The 26553-nt window shown below is 38.6% G+C and overlaps 1 protein-coding gene across 4 annotated transcripts in view; it reads right to left on the reverse strand.

Annotated features, from left to right (window-relative positions):
* The window catches only part of MRPL3 (mitochondrial ribosomal protein L3), a 41529-nt gene extending 15185 nt beyond the window's left edge, over nucleotides 1–26344 (reverse strand). For 2 of the 4 annotated variants that reach the window (XM_023749523.1, XM_014450785.2), the window contains exons 1-6: nucleotides 26099–26344; nucleotides 24888–25072; nucleotides 23609–23700; nucleotides 20069–20167; nucleotides 13896–13995; nucleotides 10114–10174 (exon numbers count right to left, since the gene is read on the reverse strand). In XM_023749523.1, the coding sequence (XP_023605291.1) occupies nucleotides 10114–10174; nucleotides 13896–13995; nucleotides 20069–20167; nucleotides 23609–23700; nucleotides 24888–25072; nucleotides 26099–26190 (629 nt within the window). In that variant the 5' untranslated portion in view covers nucleotides 26191–26344. Of the gene's footprint in view, nucleotides 1–10113; nucleotides 10175–13895; nucleotides 13996–20068; nucleotides 20168–23608; nucleotides 23701–24887; nucleotides 25073–25325; nucleotides 25367–26098 lie in introns of those variants that run through there. The other 2 variants (XM_006083694.3, XM_023749522.1) reach the window with 2 other exon arrangements.
* Between the last annotated feature and the right edge of the window lie 209 nt (nucleotides 26345–26553).

Below are 26553 nucleotides of genomic sequence, written 5' to 3' on the forward strand. Positions count from 1 at the left end.
ATGAAAATCCACACTGCAAATGTTTTTCAATCTGAACCATTTCCAATTTAAGCTTGCACTTTTTCTCTTCAGCTGATTTATGCTGTAAAAACGTTGACTTGTACATAATTTATCAGAAAACCCATAACTGAGTACTTAATGGAAGAGAGACTCTTGACTTCTCTAAGGATGCCCCAAGATCAGGTTTAATTTTTATCCTATATAATAAAAGGCTAATATGCAAATTGTCCCCTCGACCGGGAGTTCAACCAGGGGGCGGGGCAGGCCAGCCAACTGCCAGTGGACCCCACCCGTACACGATTTCATGCACCGGACCTCTAGTATATAATAAATAAAAATGGAGAGATGGGGGTGAGAAGGTTAATACCAGCTTCTTTGGTTAAACACTACATTTGAACACAGGAAAATAGCGACTCATCTCAGTTCTTAGTCAAAATCAAGATTGGGCTTCTTTATAAAACTGAACCACTGATTGGAGTAAGATGAAATCTTTAATTGTGTAAAAGTAGTATTGAATGTACAAGCATAATGTCCAAACCAACAACCTAAAGAATATCTTGTAGCCTATAACCTAACACATTGTTCAAACCACCCAAGAAGCTTTTAATGATAAAAAATTCCAGTTAACACAAAAGGACAATTTTTAGTCAAATAAATTACATGTATATAAAAGTCCCTATTAGCTAATTCACTATGCCCATCAGGATAGGCTTTTAATTTATGATGAACTAATATGACATACACATTTTAATCTTTAATTATAGCGCCTCCGAATTTGAACAACTCACCCAGATGTTACCCATCTACTTTCATCTCCACGGAATCCCTAATAACTATGGGAGTTGACTTCTACTCACTTCAGTGTTGCTGTCTAAGCCTATTTATCAATGATGTATAGCTACTGAGCCCATGAGTAAGTCACGGCGGACTTTTCCAATTGCTTTGTGTCTACCACACATAGTTAAAAGCTGGCATGAACTATCTGTATAGCTGTTGCTCTTTAGATGAGTTTGTGACAGCAAGATCTGAAATGCAGGTATTCTGTTTCTGCCTAAAAACCCTAACACTGCCAGCAAAAGCTGGGAACATTTTTATCAACAAGGAACTGCTAAAAGCGCACTGTTTCATGGTTTATAGCTTTCTGACATGAAATCTAGCTCATTCAGTAGTACAAAGAGCCAAATGTGCAGTGACTCCTTTGAGTCCTCGTATAAAAGGGAGCATTTCCTGGCTGTCCTAAATAAATCCAGAGCACATTTGTTGTCCTGAGTTCAGCAAGCTCTTTTTAAAAAAGAAAACTCAAATAACCAATTCTGCAATGTTATGACAGGACTTAAACAGTCTTCTGAAGGCCTTCAGACATATCTTTTCTTCAGTAGGCCAGAAAACCATATTGCCATGTGCTGTGAATCTGTGGTTATGTATTATTTTTTCATTAATACAGATAAGAATGAATTAGGCCTCCTGGAAAACTGAGGGATTATTTTTTGGAAGCAGATTTTTAGAATTGAAAGGAACCTTAGAAACCGCTTAGTCCCATACCCTTATGTTAAAGATAATACAATCTACATCCAGAGAAGTTAAGCTACTTGCCTAAGGCCAAATCCCTGGTAAATGAAAGCATCTGGTCATACTTTCAACCCAGGTCATACTGACTGTTGAGAAATAGATTAGAGCAAAAATATAAAACTGTCTAGCAAATCAGAGAGGCATGAAGCTATTTCAAGGGCATCATCATTATTCTATAAATTCTAGATGGAGCAAGCGGTGCGTAACCTTAAAATACCACGAGCTAATTCCTAATGGCTCAATGTTATTTAATCATTTAAAAAATTTCCTATTGAAAACACTTATTTTTTCATTTAAACTCTGAAACAAATGAAAAAGTAGTAATATCAATAATAGTGGTAGTAGCCTACAATTCTCCTAAGCATTTTATTATGTGCCAGGCCTTGAGCTAACAGCTTTCTGTTTATTATCTCATTCAGTCTTTACAACATGGCTGTGAAACAGGTTAAACACGAGACAACATAGACACTTTTCAAAAGAGGACATACAGAAGGCCAAGAGACATATGAAAATATGCTCCAAGTCACTGATCATCTGAGAGATGCAAATCAAAACGACAACTGGGGTACCATCTCACACATGTCAGAATGTCTATCATCAACAAATGACAAGTGCTGGTGAGGATGCGGAGAAAAAGGAACCCTCATGCACTGCTGGTGGGAATGCAGACTGGTGTAGCCACTGTGGAAAACAGTATGGAACTTTCTCAAAAAACTAAAAATGGAACTCCCATTTGACCCAGTGATCCCACTTCTAGGAATACATCCCAAGAAATCAGAAACACCAATCAGAAAGGATATATGCACCCTTATGTTCATAACAGCACAATTTACAATAGCTAAGATTTGGAAACAGCCTAAGTGCCCATCAGCAGGTGAATGGATTAAAAAATTCCATCTACACAATGGAATGCTACACTGCTGTAAAAAAGAAGGAATTCTTACCATTTGCAACAGCATGAATGGACCTGGAGAGCATTATGCTAAGCGAAATAAGCCAGTCAGAGAAAGATAAATATAGCCCTAACTGGTCTGGCTCAGTGGATAGAGCGTTGGGCTGCGGACTGAAAGGTCCCAGGTTCAATTCCGGTCAAGGGCATGTACCTTGGTTGCAGGCACATCCCCAGTAGGGGGTGTGTGGGAGGCGGCTGATCGATATTTCTAACTCTCTATATCTCTCCCTTCCTCTCTGTAAAAAATCAATAAAATATATTTAATAATAAAAAAAGATAAATATCACATGATCTCACTCATTTGTGGAATATAATGAACAACATAAACTGATGAACAGAAATAGATCCAGAGACAAGGTAACACTGAACAGACTGTCCAACCTCAGAGGGAAGGCAGGGGAGGGAGGGGGGCAAGAGATCAACCAAAGGACATGTATGCGTGCATATAAGCATAACCCATGGACACAGACAGTAGAGGGGTGAGGGCATGTGCTGGGGAGGTAGGAACGGCCGGGGAGAGGTCAATGGGGAAAAAAGGAGACATATGTAATACTTTAAACAAAGAATTCAAAAAAGAAATTTTTAAAAAAGACAACAGAGGTTAAGAAAGCTGTCTAGGCCACAGCTGCCCAGAGACAAGCTGTCTCTGTAGAGAAGCAGAGCCCATGCTTTTAGCCTCTTTCTAGATTTCCCGCATTAGGCCTTAATTTTAATGACTTTGAGTAAAAAAGAAGCTTCTTTGTAGAGTTAAAAGTGAGGGAATTATAGATGCCTACTATAAATTTTTTAAAGCAACAAACAACAAAATATAACCCTAAAACACCACTCTCCAAACTCTAGCCTTTATCTAAAAAATAAATAATAATTTTTAATCCTTACCCAAGGATATTTTTTCCATTGCTTTTTAGAAAGAGTGGAAGGGGTGGGGGAGAGAAAGAGAAACATCTATGTGAGAGAGACACATCGGTTGGTTGCCTCCCACATGAGCCCTGACCAGGTCTGGGGATCGAATCTGCAACCCAGGTATATGGCCTTGACTGGGAATCGAACCCAAGACCCTTTGGTGCACAGGCCAGAGCTCTAACCACTGAGAACAATGGCCATGGTTCTAGCCTTTGTCTTGAAACAGTCATTCACTTTAACTGATTTAAGAGGGATGATTTTTTTTTGAGATTACTGCCCTCTATGATTTAATCACTCATTTTGAAAATTATTTCACTAATGTGCTTAAAAATTTACTGCTTTGAATAAGTAGTAAACAAAGTAACTTACTATAAAATGAAATAGAACTGCAATGTCCAGGGCTGGACAGGAATTATATCTCGAAGCAGCACATACCTGGCTTTCCCCTTCACCAGCCAGAAGAAGAGTAAACCAGAGGGGAAGTCTTCCGACAGTGTGTAGGCACCCTTCTCGAACAGTGTGCAGGACTGGGCACTGAGCCCAAAGAATCTACTCTTTTAAAATCCCACCTGGCTTTTTTGTTTGTTTGTTAATCCTCACACGAGGATATTTTTTTTCATTGATTTTTAGAGGGAGGAAGAGAGACACTACACACACCATCGATTGGTTGTCTTCCGCACACGCCCAGATCGGGGGACCGGGGATCAAACCTGCAACCCAGGTACATGCCCTAGACCAGAGTCAACTTGTGACCTTTTTTTTTTTTTTTTTTTAAAAATATATTTTTTATTGATTTTTTTACAGAGAGGAAGGGAGAGAGATAGAGAGTTAGAAACATCGATGAGAGAGAGAGAAACATCAACCAGCTGCCTCCTGCACATCTCCTACTGGGGATGTGCCCGCAACCCAGGTACATGCCCTTGACCGGAATCGAACCTGGGACCTTTCAGTCCGCAGGCCGACGCTCTATCCACTGAGCCAAACGGGTTTTGGCAACTTGTGACCTTTTAATGCGTGGGCCGGTGCTCTAACCAGAAAGTCACACCAGTCACCTGGCTTTTTAATAACCTTAAGACTTTGATGGGCAATAATATTTCAGTACATATTTTGATATCTTAATGAAAGATTCCAAACTATTTGAATCTCAGTAAATGTGTGAAAGTGCTATCTATCAATCATCCAATCTCCCCACTTCTTTCTTCTTTCTACCAGGGATGACATTATCAAGGTAAGCACCTACTTTTATATTTTGAGGCCAAAGGGCAATGATAATTTAAAGGACATTGATGCCTTTACAGTGTTAAGATTATACCTGAAATTGCTATTAAAGTAATAAGATTAGGCTTGAAAAGATATGGATTGTTTTATTTAGTCCAGACTTGTAGACAAGATTTTTAGGTTATCTTTCATTTAGAAAGTAAAAAAATCTTTTAAGTAGCCGAATAAGATGTTTTCTGACTTCAAAAATTTAAATAAATAAATTCCAGACAACCAGAAAATAAATAATTTCAACAATACCACTGTCATAAATTCAAAGCTCAATAAGACAACAGGAAAGTGCCCCCTTGGCCACTGTTATGAATGCAATTCATCACTGTCTGTGTCCTTCAAGTCTTTTGAGACAAAGACCTAATATTTTGCCTTAATCAATGCAGAATGCATTTTTAGTTTTCCTTTTGTTTACTTTTTTCATTCTTTCCTGATTTATTTCTTTAAAAAGAAAACACACACACCTACAAATTATGAGCACCTCTAGGATTCAATAGAAAACCATGGGCCAAAAAACATTCTATGTTGAGGATAGAATCATCAGTCATACCTCATCTCACCCACTATTTACATATTATCTATAGCTATTTCTTCCTCAATATTGAGAGAGAACAAAAGAGAAAACATTAGACCCCAAACCATCATCTATCAGAAGTTACACTGCAATATTATCACCATTACAGAATAAGAATATAAACTTTAAATGGGTATGGGGGGGGAGGCGGTGAGGGGCGGCAGAGGGGAGGTTACTGGTGGTGGTGGTGTAGGAAACACATCATTATGCTCTCTCAAAGGTTTATTTTGAATGAATTACATAAAACTATATTTCAAAGACTGGGCTTAATGATCTATTAGTAGCATAATAAAATTGTGAATTTGCTAGAATGCAAATATATATTAGATGAAAAAAATCTTTCTCATATAACCTAAATTGAATTTGTATTCTTAGACCTTTTAGATAAATATTAAGAGGAACATTTAAAATTATAAGGAAGTCTTCAAGAAGAGGCTGCTATGTTTGCAGGAAATTTCATTCTTAAAGTAGATGGATTCTATTAACACTATTTTCTTAAATTAGACAGTATTATTTTGTTTTAAATTTTCTTAGTTATTTCTGAAGTATGTTTAATCTAGCAATTAAAATTAAAGTAAAAAAGACTTGAAATACTCAAAATATAGATGTAAATTTTACAATTAAATATAATCATTACAACATGAGAAAAATGAATTCAATTAGAGATTAATTTGAAGATATGAAGTTTTTCTCTTTTCTAATGGAAAGGAGATAATGAAGCCAATTACTAAAGAGACCAATTTATCGTTTCATGTTAATTAAAATGTAATAAAGAGGCTATGTTTTATTGACAATGTTATTTGCAAATGGATTGATTAAACTTTTTTGCTTTAAAACATGTTTATATGTTACAATCTGAGTAGTGTTAAGGAAAGGGAGGTACTAGGATTCTGTGCTGGGTTAGGGGCTCAATACCTGGTGAACCCTTAACTATTCTACAGTCTAGTGCAGGGGTCCTCAAACTACGGCCCGCGGGCCACATGCAAATACAAATATTGTACTTGTTCCCATTTTGTTTTTTTACTTCAAAATAAGATATGTGCAGTGTGCATAGGAATTTGTTCATAGTTTTTTTTTAAACTATAGTCCAGCCCTCCAACGGTCTGAGGAACAGTGAACTGGCCCCCTGTTTAAAAAGTTTGAGGACCCCTGGTCTAGTGATTTACAAAAGAGTGGTCCCTGGACTTGCAGCATTCACATAACCTGGAAACTTATTAGAAATGCATATTCTTAGGTACTACCACAGATCTACTAGAATCTATAATCTGTGTTCAACAAGCCCTCCTGGAGATTCTGAGGCCCTCAAGTGTGAGAACCAATGCTCCAGTCGGTAAATCCATGTCCTTCACCATCTTACCTAACCATGTCACTGCACACATGTTTTCTCTGGTTTCTTTAACTATAACAGGTTAATAATTAAAAAGATGGAGTCCAGAAGCTACAAAATTTTAAAACAGGGGCTGGAAAGGGAGGACGAGGTAGTTAATCTCTGGCAGTAGTGAGCCACAGTAATGGACTGAGGACCCAGAGCCTACTCCCAAAAGATGATGGTCCCATTTATAGTCAACAAGAAAAAAATTCTCATTGCCTGTGAAGGACTTAAACTCCAAGCCAAGGAAACTGTCCAAAAAATGAGTTGCATCAGGGAAAGGATAGAAGAATTTCTAAAGAAAAAATAAAAGCAAGCAAATGCATATACACCTACACCCATCCCACAACCCAGGGAAGTCAGAGGAAAAGAGAAGAGGCAGCAGCACTTAGGACTGTATATACCCAGAAGGAATTCAAAACAGCTCCACATAAGTAGGACAGAGTCCTACAAACTTACAAGCACTCACAAGCATCCTGAGACTGTAACAACATGCCAGCTACAAGAGCTCTAGTCATCAAAAACACTCAGCAAAAGGTCAAATAAAGTGCATTTCATTCTAATGTCAAGCAGTATCACACATAAAGCTATGCACACCAGACTGCAGTGCACACATATGTGGGAGTAACCCTCCTCCCAACTGTTACACGGTGAAAGTCAAACAGAATACTGTATTGCTGCCCATACAATTGTGAGGATCTTCTCAAATGAAGGTCTTCCCTTCTCCAGAGTTAAATGTCAACTACTTTAAATCCCAGAGCTATGCCCCGGCCGGTTTGGTTCAGTGGCTAGAGCATTGGCCTGCAGACTGAAGGGTCCCAGATTCGATTCCGGTCAAGGGCACATGCCTGGGTTGCGGGCTTGATCCCCTGTGTGGGGCGTGCAAGAGGCAGCCAGTCAATGAGTCTCTCTCATCACTGATGCTTCCACCTCTCTCTCCCTCTCCCTTCCTCTCTGAAATCAATAAAAATGTATTTAAAAATTAATCAATTAATCGATCCCAGAGCTAGTTATCCTTCCGGCTGTTATCAGCTTTCTAGTTCGGAGGCTGGCAAAAGGCTTTACATAATCTTGTTTACAAGGTATATGATCTTTTAAAAAAAATGTTTATTGATTTGAGAGAGAGAAGAAGGGAAAGGGAGAGAGAGAGATAGAAAAATTAATGCATCAACATCAATCAGCTGCCTCCTACACGCCCCATGCTGGGTATCTAGCCCACAACATGAGCATGTGCCCTGACTGGGAATCAAACTGATGACCTCTTGGTGCCTGGGTCAACACTCAACCACTACCACACTGGCTGGGCTAGGTATATGGTCTTAAAACACAAAACAAAACAAACTTCCTCTTTCACTTTACACTCACGAGAAGACTGAAGATTTTAAAATAACTTTTAAGAAGGCAAGGAAACCCAATAGTAGCATATGAAACGAAAGCACTTACTGAACAGAGGCACCTGAAAAGCTAGGCTCTCATCCATGGTAGTCACAAATCCTGTCATAAGGCATCTGCTAACAAAGGTCTCTGATTTCACAGGGCTTCTCAAACATCCCATAGATACTATAAAATACGTAATGGAATTCACACACTATTAACTGTGTTTATATTTAGAGAATCACTGTGAGGTACTTTATTATATGTAATAATAAATTCAGAAATGAAAAAAGTAGAATAATCTAATTCAGAAAACACATCTCTCAACTGACCAAACCAAAGCTTTACAGTTCCAATATTTGAGTTCTTGACAAAAGAAGGCAGAATAAACAAAGTTACCAAGCAACCAGTGATTTTTAGAGGCCCCACTAAGTAGGTCTAAGTCCACAACAATAAAGGAGCAGGGAAAAATAGGGAGAGGTTCATAATGTCTAAAAAGAGGGCTCACTCTACTGCCAATATAGACCACTCCATTTCTAAACAGCTCATCAAAGGTAAAGGCACCTTGCTGTTTGCAATGGCTCACATTTGAAAGTAGGCAATAATAGTGTGAAAAGGAAGATGAATCTAACTATGTTAAGGAAGCTGATGCTGACACTCATCTGATTTCCTTTGATAAAAGCCACTTTGGCTCAGTCACTGTGATCTTAACACTATCTCAGAGCACTGTGGACCACTGTTCACTTTTAAAGAGCTCCTAGTTAGCATGACAATAGTGCAGTGAAGGCCTGGGGGGAGGGGGGCTGGGGGGAGGGGACACTGGGTGTGTGGAGGATATCTGTAATACTGTCAACGACAAATAAATAAAGGGTTCCTAGTCAGAATATTCCTGGAACACAGGCTGCAGACTTTGTCAAATGATAAAAAGAAAACTGAGGTACATGAAATGAAATTAGAACAAGAAACAGGAATGGACAAGAGCTGATATTGGGAGTTTTGTTAGCCTGGGTCATGTAGATTCTAATAACCTATATTGAACAATTTCTACATAAACACAATTATTTCATTCTATAGTGAGGTAACCTCAACTAATTTTTGAAAAATTACTTCTATAAAATTTAAATGTTTCCTGGAGATCATCTAGCCAATACTGGACTTATCTTAAGCCATCTGATAGCTGGTACAATAGAAAAAAACTACAGTGCCAAAAATACCACTGCCCAGCCCAAAAGTCAGCATTTCTTTAGAATGACAATGCAGTGTTGATTTGTACCAAATTAAACAAACCCTTGTTTAAGTATATTAAAATTTTTGCTTTTATGGAAGAAGTTTCATTTATCTACTACTGAGAGACATTCTAATAGGTTTTTTAACACAGTTACAAAAATGTTTTATAGTTATTTAAGGGGAACCTTAAGCACAACAACCACTATCACAGATGATATATAATGTTTCCAATTTAACTATTCCCTAGAATTGGAAAGAAGCATCAATTACTAGACTATACAAAAGAACTCCATAGCACCACTCATGTATATTTCGCCATCAAACTGCACATAACCTTTGGTATTCAAAATAGAAGTAGGCCCAGCCCACAAAGAACCCAAGGAATGTGACCTTTCTCTTAGACCCATTTCAAGAAGCATACATCTGAGTTTAAAAGCTGTAACCTGATGTGAACTCTTCACATACAACTAATTCAATGAAATTAAAAACCAGTAGTCAGTAACATTGAAAGATTAGCATTATGAATGAGAATAATGGTTACTTATCCTTTATTTACTAACTTGAAAAGCTGTTATTTCTTTCACTTGCTCTATTTTTTTATTTTTAAAAATATATTTCTTTATTGATTTCAGAGAGGAAGGGAGAGGGAGAGAGAGAAATATCAATGATGAGAGAGAATCTCCTGCACTCCCCCCCACCCCCCCTACTGGGGATCGAGCCCACAACCTGGGCATGTGCCCTTGGCCGGAATCGAACCCAGGACCCTTCAGTCCACAGGCTGACGCTCTATTCACTGAGCCAAACCGGCTAGGGCTCTGTTATTTTTTAATAGATGAGGAAAACAAAAGGAAAAGAGAACCCATTGTGTGCACTTACGTTTTGGCTGTGACATCCACATACTGTCCTGGGCGAAAGTGAGCAGCATAAAGAGGAGTGCCTTTATGAAAAGACAAAAAGTCAACATGAAGTCTGTCTGCCCAGAAATAACTTCACTAAACATAAACTACATCCAGGAAGCCTTGTAGATAACATATTCCAGAAATGGCAGGAGATTCTCTTCTGCAATTATAATTATTGCAGAAACACCAATTATAAGATAATAAAACTATTCAACACTGGCTACATGGGATGCGGTGCTAGAGCGAGCCAATAGACAACACTGGCTGACAGTGTGCCTTCCTGAAGTGGACAATTCCTATACAACAGTGTTTCCTGATGGCAAACACAGGAATGATTCTTGGTCATTTTGGTAACAATATACTAAATTAAGGTATATTACCTATTTCACAGAAAAAAAATAAAAAGAGAATGATAAAAAATGTTGGGGCTAGACCAAATCATTTTTTACACACTGGAGATAAATGATCCAAAATAGAAACTTGAATTATTTGAACACAGGTCCATTGGTCTCTGGGTAATATTTATGGTATGTATGTATAATATCACTATAAAGCCCATATATATTAGATTCTTGGTAGACTGGTCATTATTCCAATAAAGTAGATATTCTTGCATATGCCAGATATCAGGAATAGCAAAAAACCGCTACTAAAGATACTAATTTTATATACTCATATTTCCAAAACTAGTTGTATTTAAATAAAATCTTACTTTAAAAGCACTTGGGAAATGTGTTATTTTATGGAATCTTGTAGCTCCAAGCCCCTCACAATATTTTATTTATATAAATTTGGAATTAATACTTTTATCTCCAAATATTTATAGGGCACTTACAATATGCAAAGTAAGAAATACAAAAGTATAAGACATGGCTCCTGACCTCAGGAATTTATTATCTAAGGAGGGATTGAGAGAGGCGGAGGAGCATATGGGGGGAGGTTAAATGGTTATGGACGGAGACTTGACTTGGGATGGTGAATACACAATACAGTGTACTGATGTTTGTACAATTGTGTACCTGATAACTGTATAATTTTGTTAACCAGTGTTACCCCAATAAATTAAATTTTATAAAGAATGTATTACCTAGGTGATGAATCAACATTACATCATCAAATAAGAGGATATGAAAAGATACTTCTCCAAAGATAAACAGCTGGCCAACAGACATGAAAAGATGCTCAACATTAGTACATCAAGGAAATGTATATCAAAACCATAGTAAGATACCACCTCACACCAGTCAGGATGCCTATTATTACCAAAGTCAACAAATAAGTGTTGGTGAGGATGTGGCAAAAAAGGAACCCTGTGCAGGTGGTGGGACTGCAAATTGGTCGAGACACTATGGAAAACAGTATGAAGATTCCACAAAAAACTAAAAATAGATATGCCATACCACCCAGCAATTCCACTTCTGGATAGTTATCAAAAGAAAATAAAAACACAAATTCAAAAAGGTATATGCATCCCTATGTTCATTCCAGCATTACTTACAATAGCCAAGATATGAAAGCAGCCTAGGTGTCCATCAATAGATGAATAAAGAAGAGATACATACACACACACACACACACACACCTGGTATATATACACAATAGAATATTATCCAGCCATTTGCAACATGAATGAGTCTAGAGCAGGGGTGGGGAACATTTGGCTCAAATGCCATATAAGGCCTGTGAAATCATTTGGTCTGGCACTGCCAAGGCATTAGAAGTGAGTTAAATATTTGACCAAATATAGCAGGCTAATTTTTAAGTGGATAATTCTGTATGGCCCATGAATGGTTATAAATATCCAAATGGCCCTTGGCAGAAATAAGGTTCCCCACCCCTGGTCTAGAAGGTATTATGCCAAGTGAAGTAAGTCAGGCAGAGAAAGACAAATACTGTATGGCTTCGCTTACATGTGGAAGCTATAAAAGAAACAAATGAACAAATAAAACAAAAACAGACTCATAGAAACAGAGACCAAAGGGATGACTATGAGAAAGAAGGGGGTGGAGAGCTGTGTGAAAAAGGTGATAGGAAATATAGTCAATAACATTGTGGTAAGTTTGAACAGTAACAGATGATTACTAGAATTAGTGGGGTAATCACATTGTAAGGTATAAAAATATTGAATCACTATATTGTACACCTGAAACTAATACAACTAATATAGTATATAGGTAAATTAAAAAAAATTTTTAAGTAATTTTAAAAAGCTGGAACCAATGTAGTAGAGAATGAATGTATGGGAAGATAATTTTTGTTTGCTTGTTTAAAACAGGGAGTAAAGTGCTGTAGGATTCCAGAGGGTAGTATCCTTTAAGATAGTGCCTAGGCTGGATTTGGACAAGCAGGGAAAATCCTTGAATTAAGAAAAAATAGGGGAATTTGCAATAGCATGGATGGACCTAGAGGGTACTATGTGAAATGAAATAAGTCAGACAGAGAAAGACAAATACCAAATGATTTCACTTATATGTGGAATCTAAAGAACAAAATAAACAAAATAGAAACAGACTCATAGTTGCAGAAAGCAGAATGATGGTTGGTAGAGGGAAGGGGGTTTGGGGGTCTAGGTGAAAAAGGTGAAGGGATTAGGAAGTACAAATTGGTGGTCACAAGACAGTCATGGGGATGTAAAATACATAGGGAATATAGTAAAAAATATTGTAACTATGTATGGTACCAGGGGGGTACTTGAAATATTGGGGAATCCATGAATAGGGTAAAATACTTTGAAATTTTAAAATAAGTATATGATTGTCTAACCACTATGTTGTACACCTGAAACTAATATAAAATAATATTGAATGTAAACTATAATTGAAAAATTAAATTTTAAAAAAAGAAAAAAGAAGGGAGATTAAAAATTACTGAATTTCTATGAGGTTAACTGACCTGAACTGCCCAGATTTGACTATTTTTCATCCATAAAACCAACAATTCCACATGGTCTGAGCTACAGCAAGTTAATGTGGACTTAATTTTTACACTTGTTAGCTTAATTCCATTTAATTGCAAACCTTGCACTTCAAAACATATCTTTTAATTCTAATTTATATCAAGGCTGCCCTTCTGTCACTCCAATTAATATTGTCCATTGCAACTGTATTTTACTTCAAAAAATTCAGGTCACATATTAAAAGAAAAAAATCTTAAAACATCCTTTTACTGTATGCTTGTTAGAACTCAAGTTCAAGAGATCAGAGAGCTCTTCTGAAGTTTAAAGACATCAATTTCTATTAATTACATGAACCAATATAATCATATTGCCAAATCTCACTTTTTGACATTCCATGAATAGGGTAAAATACTTTGAAATTTTAAAATAATATTCTTTACGTCAAAGTGTTATGGTTGGTCACTGTCCAATTTTAAGCTAGGCTACATTTTTTTTCAAAATCTTCTACCTCAGCAAGTATAGCTATTCTCCACTTAATAAAATGCCAGCCTACAAACAGTAAACTTCACATTTTAAGAGTGTATGCATTTATTGAGACTTTTCCAAATGTGAAACTCTCTGTACATTAAAAACAAAAGCATTCCTCCCTCTTTCATGGAAAACAAAGAGGTCTCTAAAGTTCTTTTCACTGAAAAAAAAAAAAAAGATTTGTTTATCCCTAGTGATTAAATTAGATACATTTTTATATTTAAAAATAAGTGTTTGGGACTTTGTACTGTGGATTCAACTTTATTAAAAAGGCTGACATTAAACAAATCACGGATTTGGGTATTTTTACTCCCCCTCCCCCAACTTCAGATTACCTGGCTTAATTACAGCATTATCTGTTACACGAAAGATTTTAATTTTCTGTTTTGGTGGCAATCCAAGTTCTTGGTAAAATTCCAATCTGGATGCAGATTTCTAGAGGAAAAGCAGCACACATAAATAACACGGTAAATACTAAAGGTGGGGTTTAATGTAGAGGTCCAAACCAAGTTATTAACACACCAGAAAACAAGCCAAAGAGCACTCTGTTCCCCTAATGAACAGAGAGCACCCTATCCCCTCACTGAGGGGAGGGGAGATTTTTCATCTATAATCCATTACACGTGGGATCCAACCATGTGCAGAGTGTAGCTCATATACAGTACACGGGGAAAGACCTTTGTTCTGCAGGGAAAGAAACAGTTGTGCTCCTATTTGAATTTTCACTGGAGACTCTATGTATCAAGAACTCCCATCCTGGGAAATTGGACCGTGTCTACTCTGTACCTGTTTCCAAGCAGCTAGAAGAAAACATGGTAGGTCACATTCAAATGTCTGACCACAAACTTCAAAGTCAATCCTAAATGTGGCCAGGCCAACCTACATTTCCCTCCCCCTAGTTATATCCTCACACTCTTCAAGGCAACTATGTCACATCTCCATTTAAATCCTCCAGCACTGTTCCCTCTTCCTCTCACCTTTGAGCTGATCTTGCTTCTTGATTCATTGAAAAAATACAGAAGAATCAAGAGCACTTCCTCATACTTATCGCCTAGTCCATATAAGTGTCTGCACCAGCCATTCTATACTGTCCTTCTGCCACCTCACTCCAGGTTGCCCAAGATGCATGTGGGGAGCATTTAGAAAATGCCGATGCCCAGGGCTTCAGCTTGGAGAATATAGCCTCATGGGTCTAATGTGGCATCCAAGCATCTGTATATATATATTTTTAAAGCACTCCACATGATTGTGATGTGAAAAGGCTGGGAATCACAATGACAGATGAACTGTCCATGCTCTTATTGAAAGCCATATCCTTCACTGTGTACTCACTCCTAACCTCTCTCATCTATTCAATCCTATAATTTCCTCCCCACCTTGTACCTCCAAATCTCATTAAAAACCTGTTACATATATGTTTAGTCCCAGCTGCAGGACATTTCCTGTCTGGATCCCTCCCTGGCAGCCTTGTCAGGGCAGACTGCTCTTTCATCTCTGCCATCTCTAGACCCTCCATTTATTTAACTTACTTATCTGTCTGCCTGCTAGTCTGTGAGTCCCTGGATCATAGGGGCTGTTTTATTCACTTTTGTGTGTAACTTTAGACAGTAGCTGTCTATTAGACACTGCAAAGTGAGTGAAATGAATGGTGAAAAGACTCAGAAGATACGCCCTAACCGGTTTGGCTCAGTGGATAGAGCGTCGGCCTGCGGACTGAAAGGTTCCAGGTTTGATTCCAGTCAAGGGCATGTACCTTGGTTGTGGGCACATGCCCAGTAGGGAGTGTGCAGGAGGCAGCTGATCGATGTTTCTCTCTTATCGATGTTTCTAACTCTCTATCCCTCTCCCTTCCTCTCTGTAAAAAATCAATAAAATATATTTTTTTAAAAAAGACTCAGAAGATAGAGGACAAACATCCATCTAGATGTGAAATCCTGATTTGTCTCTCCAAAACACCCTACCTTTCACTCTTCCTGCTGCTGCATTAATTCTTGGCAAACAACATTACTGTGTTTGTGGCCTGACAGTGTGTGGCCTCTATCTTCATTTCTAGTTATTAAAAACTTACAAGTCTAAAATAAACATCATGACTTACTCTGAGGAGCTACAAGAAACGTAGCTACTTTAAAACCAAACCAACAGTAATTTGTAATAAAACAAACAAAAAACCAAACCAAGAATAGCAGCAATTGACAAACCCTATCCAGCAAGATGACACTGATGATGTACTGAAACAAATCATCATTTCCCTCAAATGCAATGAAGATATGCACAGCCAGACTTATCTGATTATGTAGCAAACTTCAGGTACATGCTATTTCAATTTAAAATGTGCACTGTTAGCACTCCTTCATAACTTATTGAGTGGGTTGACTTTCGTGGACATGAAATTGGGTGGCACTGGCCTGTGAGCAGAGAACTTCAATTTTTGGATCAGTCCACACCCCTGGGAATCTCCCTGGGGCCCTCAGGTGGGACCATGCAATACATGCTGAGCAGCTCTGCTTCGATGTCCACGAAAGGTTGTTTTGTGCCTCACAGTTTCCTTAAGAAGCTACCCTTTCCTCCAAAAGAGTGATAACAAACTCACTCCAGTCATTCTTTATGCTTTCACTTCCCACTCATGGAAACCTAAGACTGATATGCAGCACCACTCTTCCCAAGGCCTGGCTTTTCATCTTAACCACACTCACTTGTTCCATAACAAAAGCAAACACAAGGGCTTTCATTTAAAAATGTGGCTCCTTGAAATTATTTTCCTGATGAATCAGATTCAGATATATCAAATTTTAAAACAGACTTTAGTTTTATTTTTAACGTTCACATATTCCACCTGGCAATTTAGAAAGCATACTATTTTATCAATATCAGTTTTTAAGTATGCCAGGAGGCTTCTAAGAAAAATTCTGTCCTTTTCCCAGTAATACAAAATAGACAAGATAAACATTTTTATCTAAATAACTGTAGACTACAACATAAAAAGAAAAAATGTAATATGTACTTCTTGATTATCTTCCTAATTCACTAAAATTGAGTACTTCAATTTTTTTCTTTTAAACATCAAAATATCATAAAACTAGTTAGGTGTGAGCCATGAGAAAAACCAAATGCTCAAGTTGAGTTGAAACCAGCAGCAGTGGAACAGAGGTGTATTTTTTTTAAACTTCCAAATAAATAATTTCAAAGGCAATTTAAAAGACTGACAGCAGTGTCACACTTGGATAATCCCATCTATGAAATTGCATTTCCCCCCCCCCCCACCCTCAAAGTTTTCTGCAATTATCCTCTCACAATGAAAATGCTTCTCTGCTCCCGAGATGAATTGGTTTAATCAACTCTGAGGCTACTTAACTTCCTTATTCAAAAATACTACGTATCACATCAGCTTTTATGTATATTAAGACACAAAAATAACAAAAGCAAAGTGACTCGAATTTCTTGGAGGCATAAATCTTTTACAGCTTAAAAAACAACAGCTTTAGCCCTATTATAAACAAACTGATTCAATCAATTTATTTTAGAATGCTTAACTATTTGATACTTTATATTCATAGGTCTTTCTCTTTAAAAACCTATAATCAATCTACTTGCAATTTCCCTAAGGGTTATAATATGCAAGAAGTTTATATACTTTTAGTTTACAATTTTTTTCCCTTTCTGAATCAAAATGCTTTACTTATCAAGAATTCTAAAACTTCTCTTTCACATACCATTCTGAAGAAAGGTTGTTCAGAGACAAAGTTTTTTCCGTAATATACTAATACATGTCCCCTAGATCTAGAAAATTTATGTCTTGAAGAATAAGAAGGGCCTCTGTAGCACTCTCTATACTAGAGAATTAAGTTATTTTTAAAGTTTATGTTGTGGAGTACAAGCATTTCCGTAATATTTTAGTTATTAGTATTACATTACAAAATTGTATTTGTAAGACATCATCACCAAGTAAAACAGTAAAGTGAGCTGGCAAGTACTTTTCTTATTTTAGAACTTTTGTTTTTTTCTTGAAAACTAAACTATTAGAAAACCAATGTGAGACTTTTAGAACTGGGAGAGAATTTAGAGACCATCAAGGCCAATATCCTGTTTTCATGGATAAGAAAATGGATGTTAAGAAAAAGAAAGTTCAAAAAGGTGGAGAGAAAGAGCTAATGGTAGAGATCAGGATTAGAACTGGTTCTTCTGATCCTATGTTCACTCATTTTTCCACTATTTCATAGTTGTGAGGAAGAAATGTCCACAGATTTGTTGAAGCAGAATGGATTATCCCAACATGAAGCTTGATTTACAAATATAAAGCCCTTAAAGATGTGAATTTACAATAATTGGTACTAAAAATAAAGATGACGGTGCTAGTCATTACAGCAATACAATTAGAAAACAGTGGAATCTATTAAACCCAATAATTATCACATGATTGACATGAAGGCTGACATGTCACAGCTAAAAATTCAAACATTTAAAAAGAAGTTTCAATAAATACCTCATTGTGCTTTTAATTACTGTGAAATTATTTGAACCCTGACATTATTAGTCAATAAACTGTCAAGAATTAATAGTTCTAAAGCTTTAATGAAAAATAGACAATACTACCACAATATGCAAAAAATAGCCAACTTCTCTAATCCTTATGAGACAACTCCACTTAGATTTTCTCGCAACACTTCAAACATATCTTTCCTCTTGTGCCCCTTTCTTTGTCCCTGGTCCAGGTTACAACATAAGCACTGACCTAGTTGCTTAGTTAGAAACTGCTCTGTGCCTGGCCCTCTAACCACACAGTCTCACTCACCCAGTCTTTCACATATCCCAGCTCCAACTGCCCTGCTTCAAAAGCCTTTATCAATTCTCCCCTAGTGCTTAAACCAACCTCCTAAATGTCCTCCCTCCATAAAGATTCTTATCAAATTGTTACCTTATCAAATTGTTATCTTGTTAAATAAATGATACGAATCTACCCTGGTTAAAGAATTAGGAGCGCTCCTTGAAGTCTAAACTCCTTAGCCTTCTACCCTGACAGCTGCACCTGCCCCACACCCACACACTAAGATTGAGACACACCACACTTCTCTTTCCAAGCACACACACTCTTCCACATTCTACAGGGACCATTCCCTCTGGTGTGCCTTTAACACATCCTCCTTTCTGGTCTCCTTGTTGTGAAACCTCAGAGGATCTTTCAACCAGAAGTGGCCATCCACATTCTGTGCTTGTTGCATTTATAATACTATACTGAGATGGCAGACTTATGTGTCCATCTTCCCCATTCACTTATGTGCTCCCAGAGGGTGGACATCAAGTCCCAGTTAAGAAAGTAAGGCTCTGGAGTTTGCTTGTCACTCTACCTCTTACCAGTGGGTAGCCCTGAATGAATTACTAACTCTCTTTAGCCTCAGAAGCTGAAAAGATCACTTAATAAGTGTAAAGGCTTAATGCTTATGTACCTGACATGTAATAAGTGCTTAACAGAAGTTACCTATGACAAGAAAACAGGAGGCACACAACAAGCACTTGCTAGTTTTGACAGTTGCATGGTATAGGTTGTATCCTAATTTCCATCCATTTCATAAACAATTTACAATGGAAAAATGTTTATCTTAAGATAAGCAACGTTTCAGTAAACCTAAAGGAGTTTCAGTATTCACTAGCAAAACCCATCACTATTTCTAAAAAGGTATTCTCGGCTTTTAGTCATCCAGTTAAGGATACTAATTGTGCAGACTTTTCAAATTTAAGCGACATACTCAGCATTCTATTAGTATTCTTTTTGGAAAAGATGCTTCACTTGAAAAATTCTGATGTGGGTTTGTATACAACTTTTCCCTAAATACTGAAAGCTCATTCTATAAAAAATTGCCCTGGCCAGTGTGGCTCAGTTGGTTGGAGCATTGCCCTGTACACTTAAAGGTCCAGGGTTCGATTCCTAGTCATGGCACACACCCAGGTTGTGGGTTTGATACCTGGTCAGGTGTGTACAGGAGGCAACCAATCGATATTTCTTTTACATAAATGTTTCTCTCTCTCTCTCTCTCTCTCAACCCCTCTCTTTTTCACACTCTCTCAAATTAATAAAGTCAGGATTAAAAAATAATAACATATACATTAACTTTTACATGCTGCTGGTGAAACAATTTAGAAAGAAAACCATTAAAAAAACAACAAAATAACAAAAAAGAATTATTGTCTGTTACATGCCAGGCACATTTGAAAATTCTCATGTAATCCTGATAACAAACCTCTTACGTCAGCAGTATTATCATCCCCATTTTACAGATGGGCAAATACTGTGGCTTACAGGGTAGTTACTTGTTCCAGATAGTGAGGAAAGATACTGGAACAAACTCAATCTCAGACTCCTGGGCTCAATGGATCTAACTAGACCGACTCTCCCCCGCCCACAATTTATCTCATGGACAAAACAAGTTTGTGGCAATGGAATATGCTCAAAACTTAAAGATTCAGGTCTGAAACTAAGAAATGTACTATTCTAGAAATGAAAATACATCCTTACATAAAAACGGGATACGGTTTTTCCTCCTACAGTGAGGGCTGCCATTTTTCCATCATTGTTTTCCTTTGGAGTATATTGTAGGACATGACAGTCTTGTACCTAAAAACACAAACATAAAAAAAAAAAAAAAAAAGCTAAGTCTGTGCCAAGATACATTTCAACATTACACACCAGTCACTAAAGTTACTTAATTCATTATTCCTCTAACATCAATCACAATCTTAAAATACAGATAACCTTTGAAAAAAGTGTCAAATACAACACCCATAGAAAAGTGCATAAAACACAAATATATAACAAAATAAGTATTTTTAAAGAAAATATGCACATAACTGTTATAGGATTCCAGGGCAGGAGGAATAGGGAAACTGAGACAGGAAAGTTAAAACAAGGCCAAACAGTGTGGGCAAATTGCAGCCAGCTTGTAACTAACAAACCATTATTTTCTCCAGCCAAGAACAAAGAGCAAATGATTAAAACAAAACAAAACAAAAAACACCTCCCTAATGAGAGAATGCAGAAAGGAAGGGAGAAGGGGGAAAGGAAAAATGGCAGTTTTACTCTCTAACAGAGAAGCCAGCAGTATCAAGGCTTGGCAAGATAAAAGTTGCCAAAAGCCTTTCATAAATTCTGGGAAGGACACAATAAAGTAAAAAAAGGGCCCTTGAGAATTAATCTGTACCAAAATAGTCAGCAGAGGAATTTTGAAGCCTAAAAACAGGAGGGTATATAAAGCCTTGGATCCCCACCCAATTTGCTCTTCAGATTCGCTGGGAGCCCATTGGCACTTATAAGCCAGATGTAGAGGTTTGCTTGTTTGCTTTGCTTTTTCAGTAACGGGGCATGCTTTAATAAATTGGCTTCTCACAAAGCAGCCAAGGTCTCTCGTATAAATTCATTTATATGAGGAAACAAGGATCGAGTTGGGGACAGCCCTCTCCCACTGGCTCAGGGGGCTGTCCGGTAACACCTCTCTGGTGTTGGTGAGAGGTGCCTTAACATAACCACTACTAATGACAAGAAGCAGAATCCCTAAAACCTGTGTGTCTCTTCCCAATCAACTCCCACCCTTTTTTTCTTTTTCAAACTTCTAGAGCAGTGGCTCTCAACGTGTGGTCCAGACAAGCAGTATCAGCATCCCCTGAGAACCTAGTGAAAATGCAGGCTCAGGCCTCAGCAGACACCTGCTAAATCAGAACCTCTGTGATTCAGAACAGCGGTCGCCAACCTTTCGTACCTCGTGGACCACCAGTGGTCCGTGGACCACCAGTTGGTGACCGCTGCTCCAAAGGTTTCCTTAAACCAGTGGTCGCCAACCACTGATTTAAAAGCCCTCCAAGGACCTGGGTCCAGGTGATTCTCAGTCACACTGAGATGCGCTGCCCAAGAAATAACCACTAGCCTTGACATTTATGGTAATCCTTTACTTGCTTTTCTTTATAATTACTACCTTTGAAAGTATTACATAATAATGCTGTTGCTTAGTGCTGTCTGCTTTAAACTTTATATAAATGGAACAAGACTGAATGTAGTCTTCCATGTCTTACTTCTTTCACTCAAGATTACATTTGTAAGGTTCCTCCACATTGTTGGATGTAGCTCACTGCTATCCAGCATTGCATCATGTAAATACACCAGGGGTGGGCAAACTTTTTGACTGGAGGGCCACAATGGGTTCTTAAACTGGACCGGAGGGCCGGAACAAAAGCATGGATGGAGTGTTTGTGTGAACTAATATAAATTCAAAGTAAACATCATTACATAAAAGGGTACGGTCTTTTTTTTTGGTTTTTTAGTTTTATTCATTTCAAACGGGCCGGATCCGGCCCGTGGGCCGTAGTTTGCCCACGGCTGAAATACACCATGATTTACCCATTCTACTGCTGATGGACATTTGGGTTATTTCTAGTTTTGGAGTATTAAGAGCAATACTGCTATTAACACTGTTGTACAGTTTTCTTGGTGCATACTTATTTAAATCTTCTAGTAACCCTCACAAATGGAATAGATTACAAGGATCACTTATCTCAACTTTACTACATAAGGCTAAATTATTTTCTGAAGTGGTCATCCCGATTTACAATCCACCAGTCATTACTGAAAGCTCCCAAAGTTCCTTAGAGTTCTAGAAACTATAATCTTATCCTTGATCATTTAGTCCATTGGCTCTCAACCTTGGCTGCACATTAGAATCACCTGGGAATCTTTTTAAAATCCTGATTTCCGGGCCTCATCCTCCGGAAATTCTGTTTCTTTGTTCTGGGTTGGGGCCACAACATTAGTAACAAAAAAACAGAATTTCCAGAGGATGAGGCCCAGAAATCAGGATTTTAAAAAGATTCCCAGGTGATTCTAATGTGCAGCCAAGGTTGAGAACCACTGCCCTAGCTGCACCTGTCGACATGGTTTAGACCAGTGGTCGGCAAACTCATTAGTCAACAGAGCCAAAAATCAACAGTACGATTGAATTTCTTTTGAGAGCCAAATTTTTTAAACTTAAACTATATAGGTAGGTACACTGTTATTAACTTAATTAGGGTTAATGTGCAGCAGAGGTTGAGAACCACTGACTTAGGTGAATGAGTTATTTAATTACCACCATCTGCCTAATCAGTTGTCTAAGGCTGGGCCCCAAAGATAAACTGAGTTATCCAAGTGATTTGGGGAATGACGGTCTCCTAACTTCCAGTGATCTTTTTATAATAATACAGTGGGGCCTTGACTTACAAGTGTCCCGACTAACGAGTTTTTTGAGATACCAGCTGTCTCTCAGCCGATTTTCTGCATTGAGTTGATAGAGTAATTTAAGTTAACGAGCTCCTTAACGAGCTCGGTCTTGGAACAAATTAAACTCGTAAGTGATGAGAAAGACAACAGCAGCCAACATTTATTGGACATTTAATACTGTTTTACATTTTAAGTGCTTAACATTTATATCTCGTGTAATCTCACAATAACCTTTTCAGGTAGGTCATAATTATTTCATTTAAAAAGTAGTATATATATTTTTTGATGAGACACAGTGCTTCAAAGAACACAGTTAAGAAGTGGCAGAACCAAGACCTGAATTCAGATATTCTGGTTCCAGGGCCCACATTATTAAACAATAGAGGAGTTTACTTTATCTCAGAGAACAAAACGCTGCTTCCCTTAACAAGAGTATAACATTCTGAGTTAGCAAAGAGATAAAAATTATTGTGGAGCTGAAAGAACTTCATAATGAAAACAAGATGGAACTGAGACTTTTTCTGATTATAAATTAAACTAGATCTGTGAGAAGCTAAGCTAGGTTACAATCTTATTTTGTTCACTGTCCCAGCTACCCTATGCCATTACTAAGAAGGCCACCACTTAGGCCAGAGTGAGAACATTCACCAAAACCATCAGAAGTAAAGTTCTTTAATAGCATTTATTTATACTAAACATTAACCTATTCTTCACCACACAGTTAAATAGTTCAGGACACAAATGTTGCCCATTTAGGTTGGCACAAATAGATCTTGGCACACATACACATCTGCTATCACTGCTGTTTCTTACCTGAAGCAATGTGGCCACATGCTTTTGACCATCTTTGGTCCATAAAGGCATCATGCCCAGCTTCACCGCGACAAGGCCTACTCGAGAGGAACCTGGCAATTCAAAACAAATGAATGTTAACACAGCTTTTTCAACTTTGCCAATGTGATGCAACAGTATTTCCTAAACCATGGTTTCAAAATAAGGAGTGGGCAAATAAACATGCTAATATATTCACAGAATAAAACACAAATCCTTATAGATGTAAGCATCTTCAACCATGCCTAACATAAGACATTGGTACTCAATAAATTTCCATATACTGAACAAATATAAGAAACGACACAAAAAAAGAAAACAGTTAAATGGATATACGGTGGGGTTTTTTTTAAGTATGTTTTTACTGGTTTTAGGGAGAGGGAAACATCGACGGGCTGCCTCCAGCATGCCCCCTACTGGGGAACAACCCAAAACCCAGGCATGTGCCCTGACTGGGAATCAAACTGGCAACTTCTTGGTTCATTGGTCAACACTCAACCACTGAACACACCGGCTGGGCTAATTCTGGTTTTAAAATAGTGGTATTAATAGAGGGCGGGATAAATCCCTTATTATGCTTTGCTTTCCTAGTAAAAATATCAAACCTCAGTAATCAGAAAACATCTAATTCCAAAAAGTTAGCTGGGTTCATAAGGATGACACAAGTGGTCATATTGCTAAAATACGCTGGCCTTCCCCATGACACTTAGATTTGTTGCATAAATTGATAAAGTTGCTCCACTGAACAATTCAACTGTTTACAATAAACCCCACCCAGAGATCCCTTTCTCAACAGGAAAGGCCTTATTCTTCCTGATCTGTCCACAGGTGGGGTTAGCACGCTACCAGGCTCACACAGCTGACGCTGGCGTTGCCCGTGGCAAGCCTGGAATGCTAGACCATCCCAACTGGAGACATCTGTGTAACACAATTTAGATCATACTCTTCCAGATTTTTCTCCTCTAATTTATTTTTATAGTCTTTTTTTTTTAATCTAAAGAAAACAAGAAAATGTATGCAGAATGAGTCTCATTTCACATACAAAACAGCTTTTTTTATTAAGTCTTGATTATTACCACATTCACTGACAGTAGAAAAGGATGCTGGTAATAAACATGCAAACCAAGCCACAATGAAACAGACACACTTAAGACATGAACAGTAAATTGGAGAGATGATAAATCTATCAAGCAGTCACTGTAATTTTGAATGTGCCAGCCACCAAGGAATGAGGAGAACTCATCATATACACAATACCCACCTGGTTCCCAAGGATGTATAGGCCACGGTTCATCTTTCAGAGGACACAGTTTACTTGCTAATTGGGCTTTATCTTCATCGGAGGCCAACTGCTTAACGAACGAAACGTTTTCTTCAGAAAGATGCTCATCCCACCAAGTATTACTCTTGCCATGGAGACTTCTAACTAAAAGCCAGAGGTCTGTTCTGTAAAAACAAAAATTGAAAAAACAAACCACAACTCAGAAGTTTCTCTAGTTAACACAGCGAAGGGAGGTCACATGCATTGGAGAGTGTCATCAGGGCCTTAGGGAAGGGCTTGGATTCCGTGGGCCTCTTTCTCCTGACATTCCTGATGGTAACAATGGGGCTCCCGTCTTAACTGTGAAGAGTTACCCTGGAGGAAAAGTTCTCCGTCTTCTCTCCTGGGGTAAATAGTTTTCTAACAAAGCGGTCCTACCTAGACACAGGAGAAGCCATCTGCATGTGAACCTTAGTATTTCACACCCAGCCGAAGTGGCAGAATATGGGATGCCGATCTTTCTCTGATCAGCTCCTCTCTTCCTTGCAATGACATGGCCCAGGCTCAGAATCTGAAGAAGCTGGATGTGTGAAGACATGACCTCTGGTCTGCTGCACACACCAGGAAAGCCCTCAGGGACTGAGTCTGTAACCAGGTGGGTTCGTCCTGCACAGAGTCTCAGAAAAGAAAAGCTCTCTGTAGTCTATCCTCCTCTTGTAGTCTGATAGGTTATTCAGGTTAGAATCCCAATTTGCACTTAATTGAATGGCCTTGGGCAAGTTACTAAATTCAAGCCTCTGTTTTACCTGCAAAACGGAATGATAGCTTCTGTAAAAGAGACTGAGCTCACGTGCGGCCTAGGCGCCTCATATACTTAACAGAGCATCTCGGACACAGAAAACGCCCACTAACTAGCAGATTATACTATTGTTGCTGTTGGTAATGCTCGCGGCCAGTCGCTCATACGCATTAAAAACGAACAAAAACCAAAACCACCCCTTAGGTCCTTTCACGGGCTTCCTAGGAGAAACGCTCCTTACTCTTCTATACTTCAGGTCTGGACACAGCCCCTTCCTCTCCCTCCCAGGGCAGAACCTCTGTGCCCAGTCTTGTCATTGTTCAAAGCGTAGTTTTGTAGGGATCACCCCTTTCGCCCCCCGCCCCTCCCGCCACACGCACACACACACGCCCTGTCTCTCGCCCGCACTCACCTGTCCCCGAAGCGCCCGGCAGCATCCAGGCCCCCGGCGCCGCGGCGCAGCACCTGGGAGCCGGCCAGAGCCAGCCGCCTCCAGCCAAGCATGGAGGAGCCGGACAGGGCTCGGGTCGCTACACTTTCGGGGGCCCCTCCGCTCTGCTTTCAGGGAGTCACCACGCTGCTGTCGCGCGTGCACCGCAATCCTCCCGGAGCCGTCCGGCGCCGGCTGCCCGCCTTTGCCCTCCGGGACGGAAATTGCCGCAGGAGCCCCTTCCGGTCCGTCCTGAAATGCGCTCCGGGCACCAGGGTCAGCCCCCGGAACTAAAGTTCTGCCTCCGGAATAGTCCTACTTTGGATAGGAGTTGGTGTGGGGAGGCCAGGCACTGATTTTCTCTCCAGGGGGTTGCGGGGAAAGTATGTTCGGAGTTTAAGCTTTAGAAGAATGAGGGAGGCGGATTAGGTGCAGAA

This window comes from Myotis lucifugus, unplaced genomic scaffold, assembly GCF_000147115.1.
Source record: "Myotis lucifugus unplaced genomic scaffold, Myoluc2.0 scaffold_8, whole genome shotgun sequence".
NCBI classification, from domain to species: domain Eukaryota; kingdom Metazoa; phylum Chordata; class Mammalia; order Chiroptera; family Vespertilionidae; genus Myotis; species Myotis lucifugus.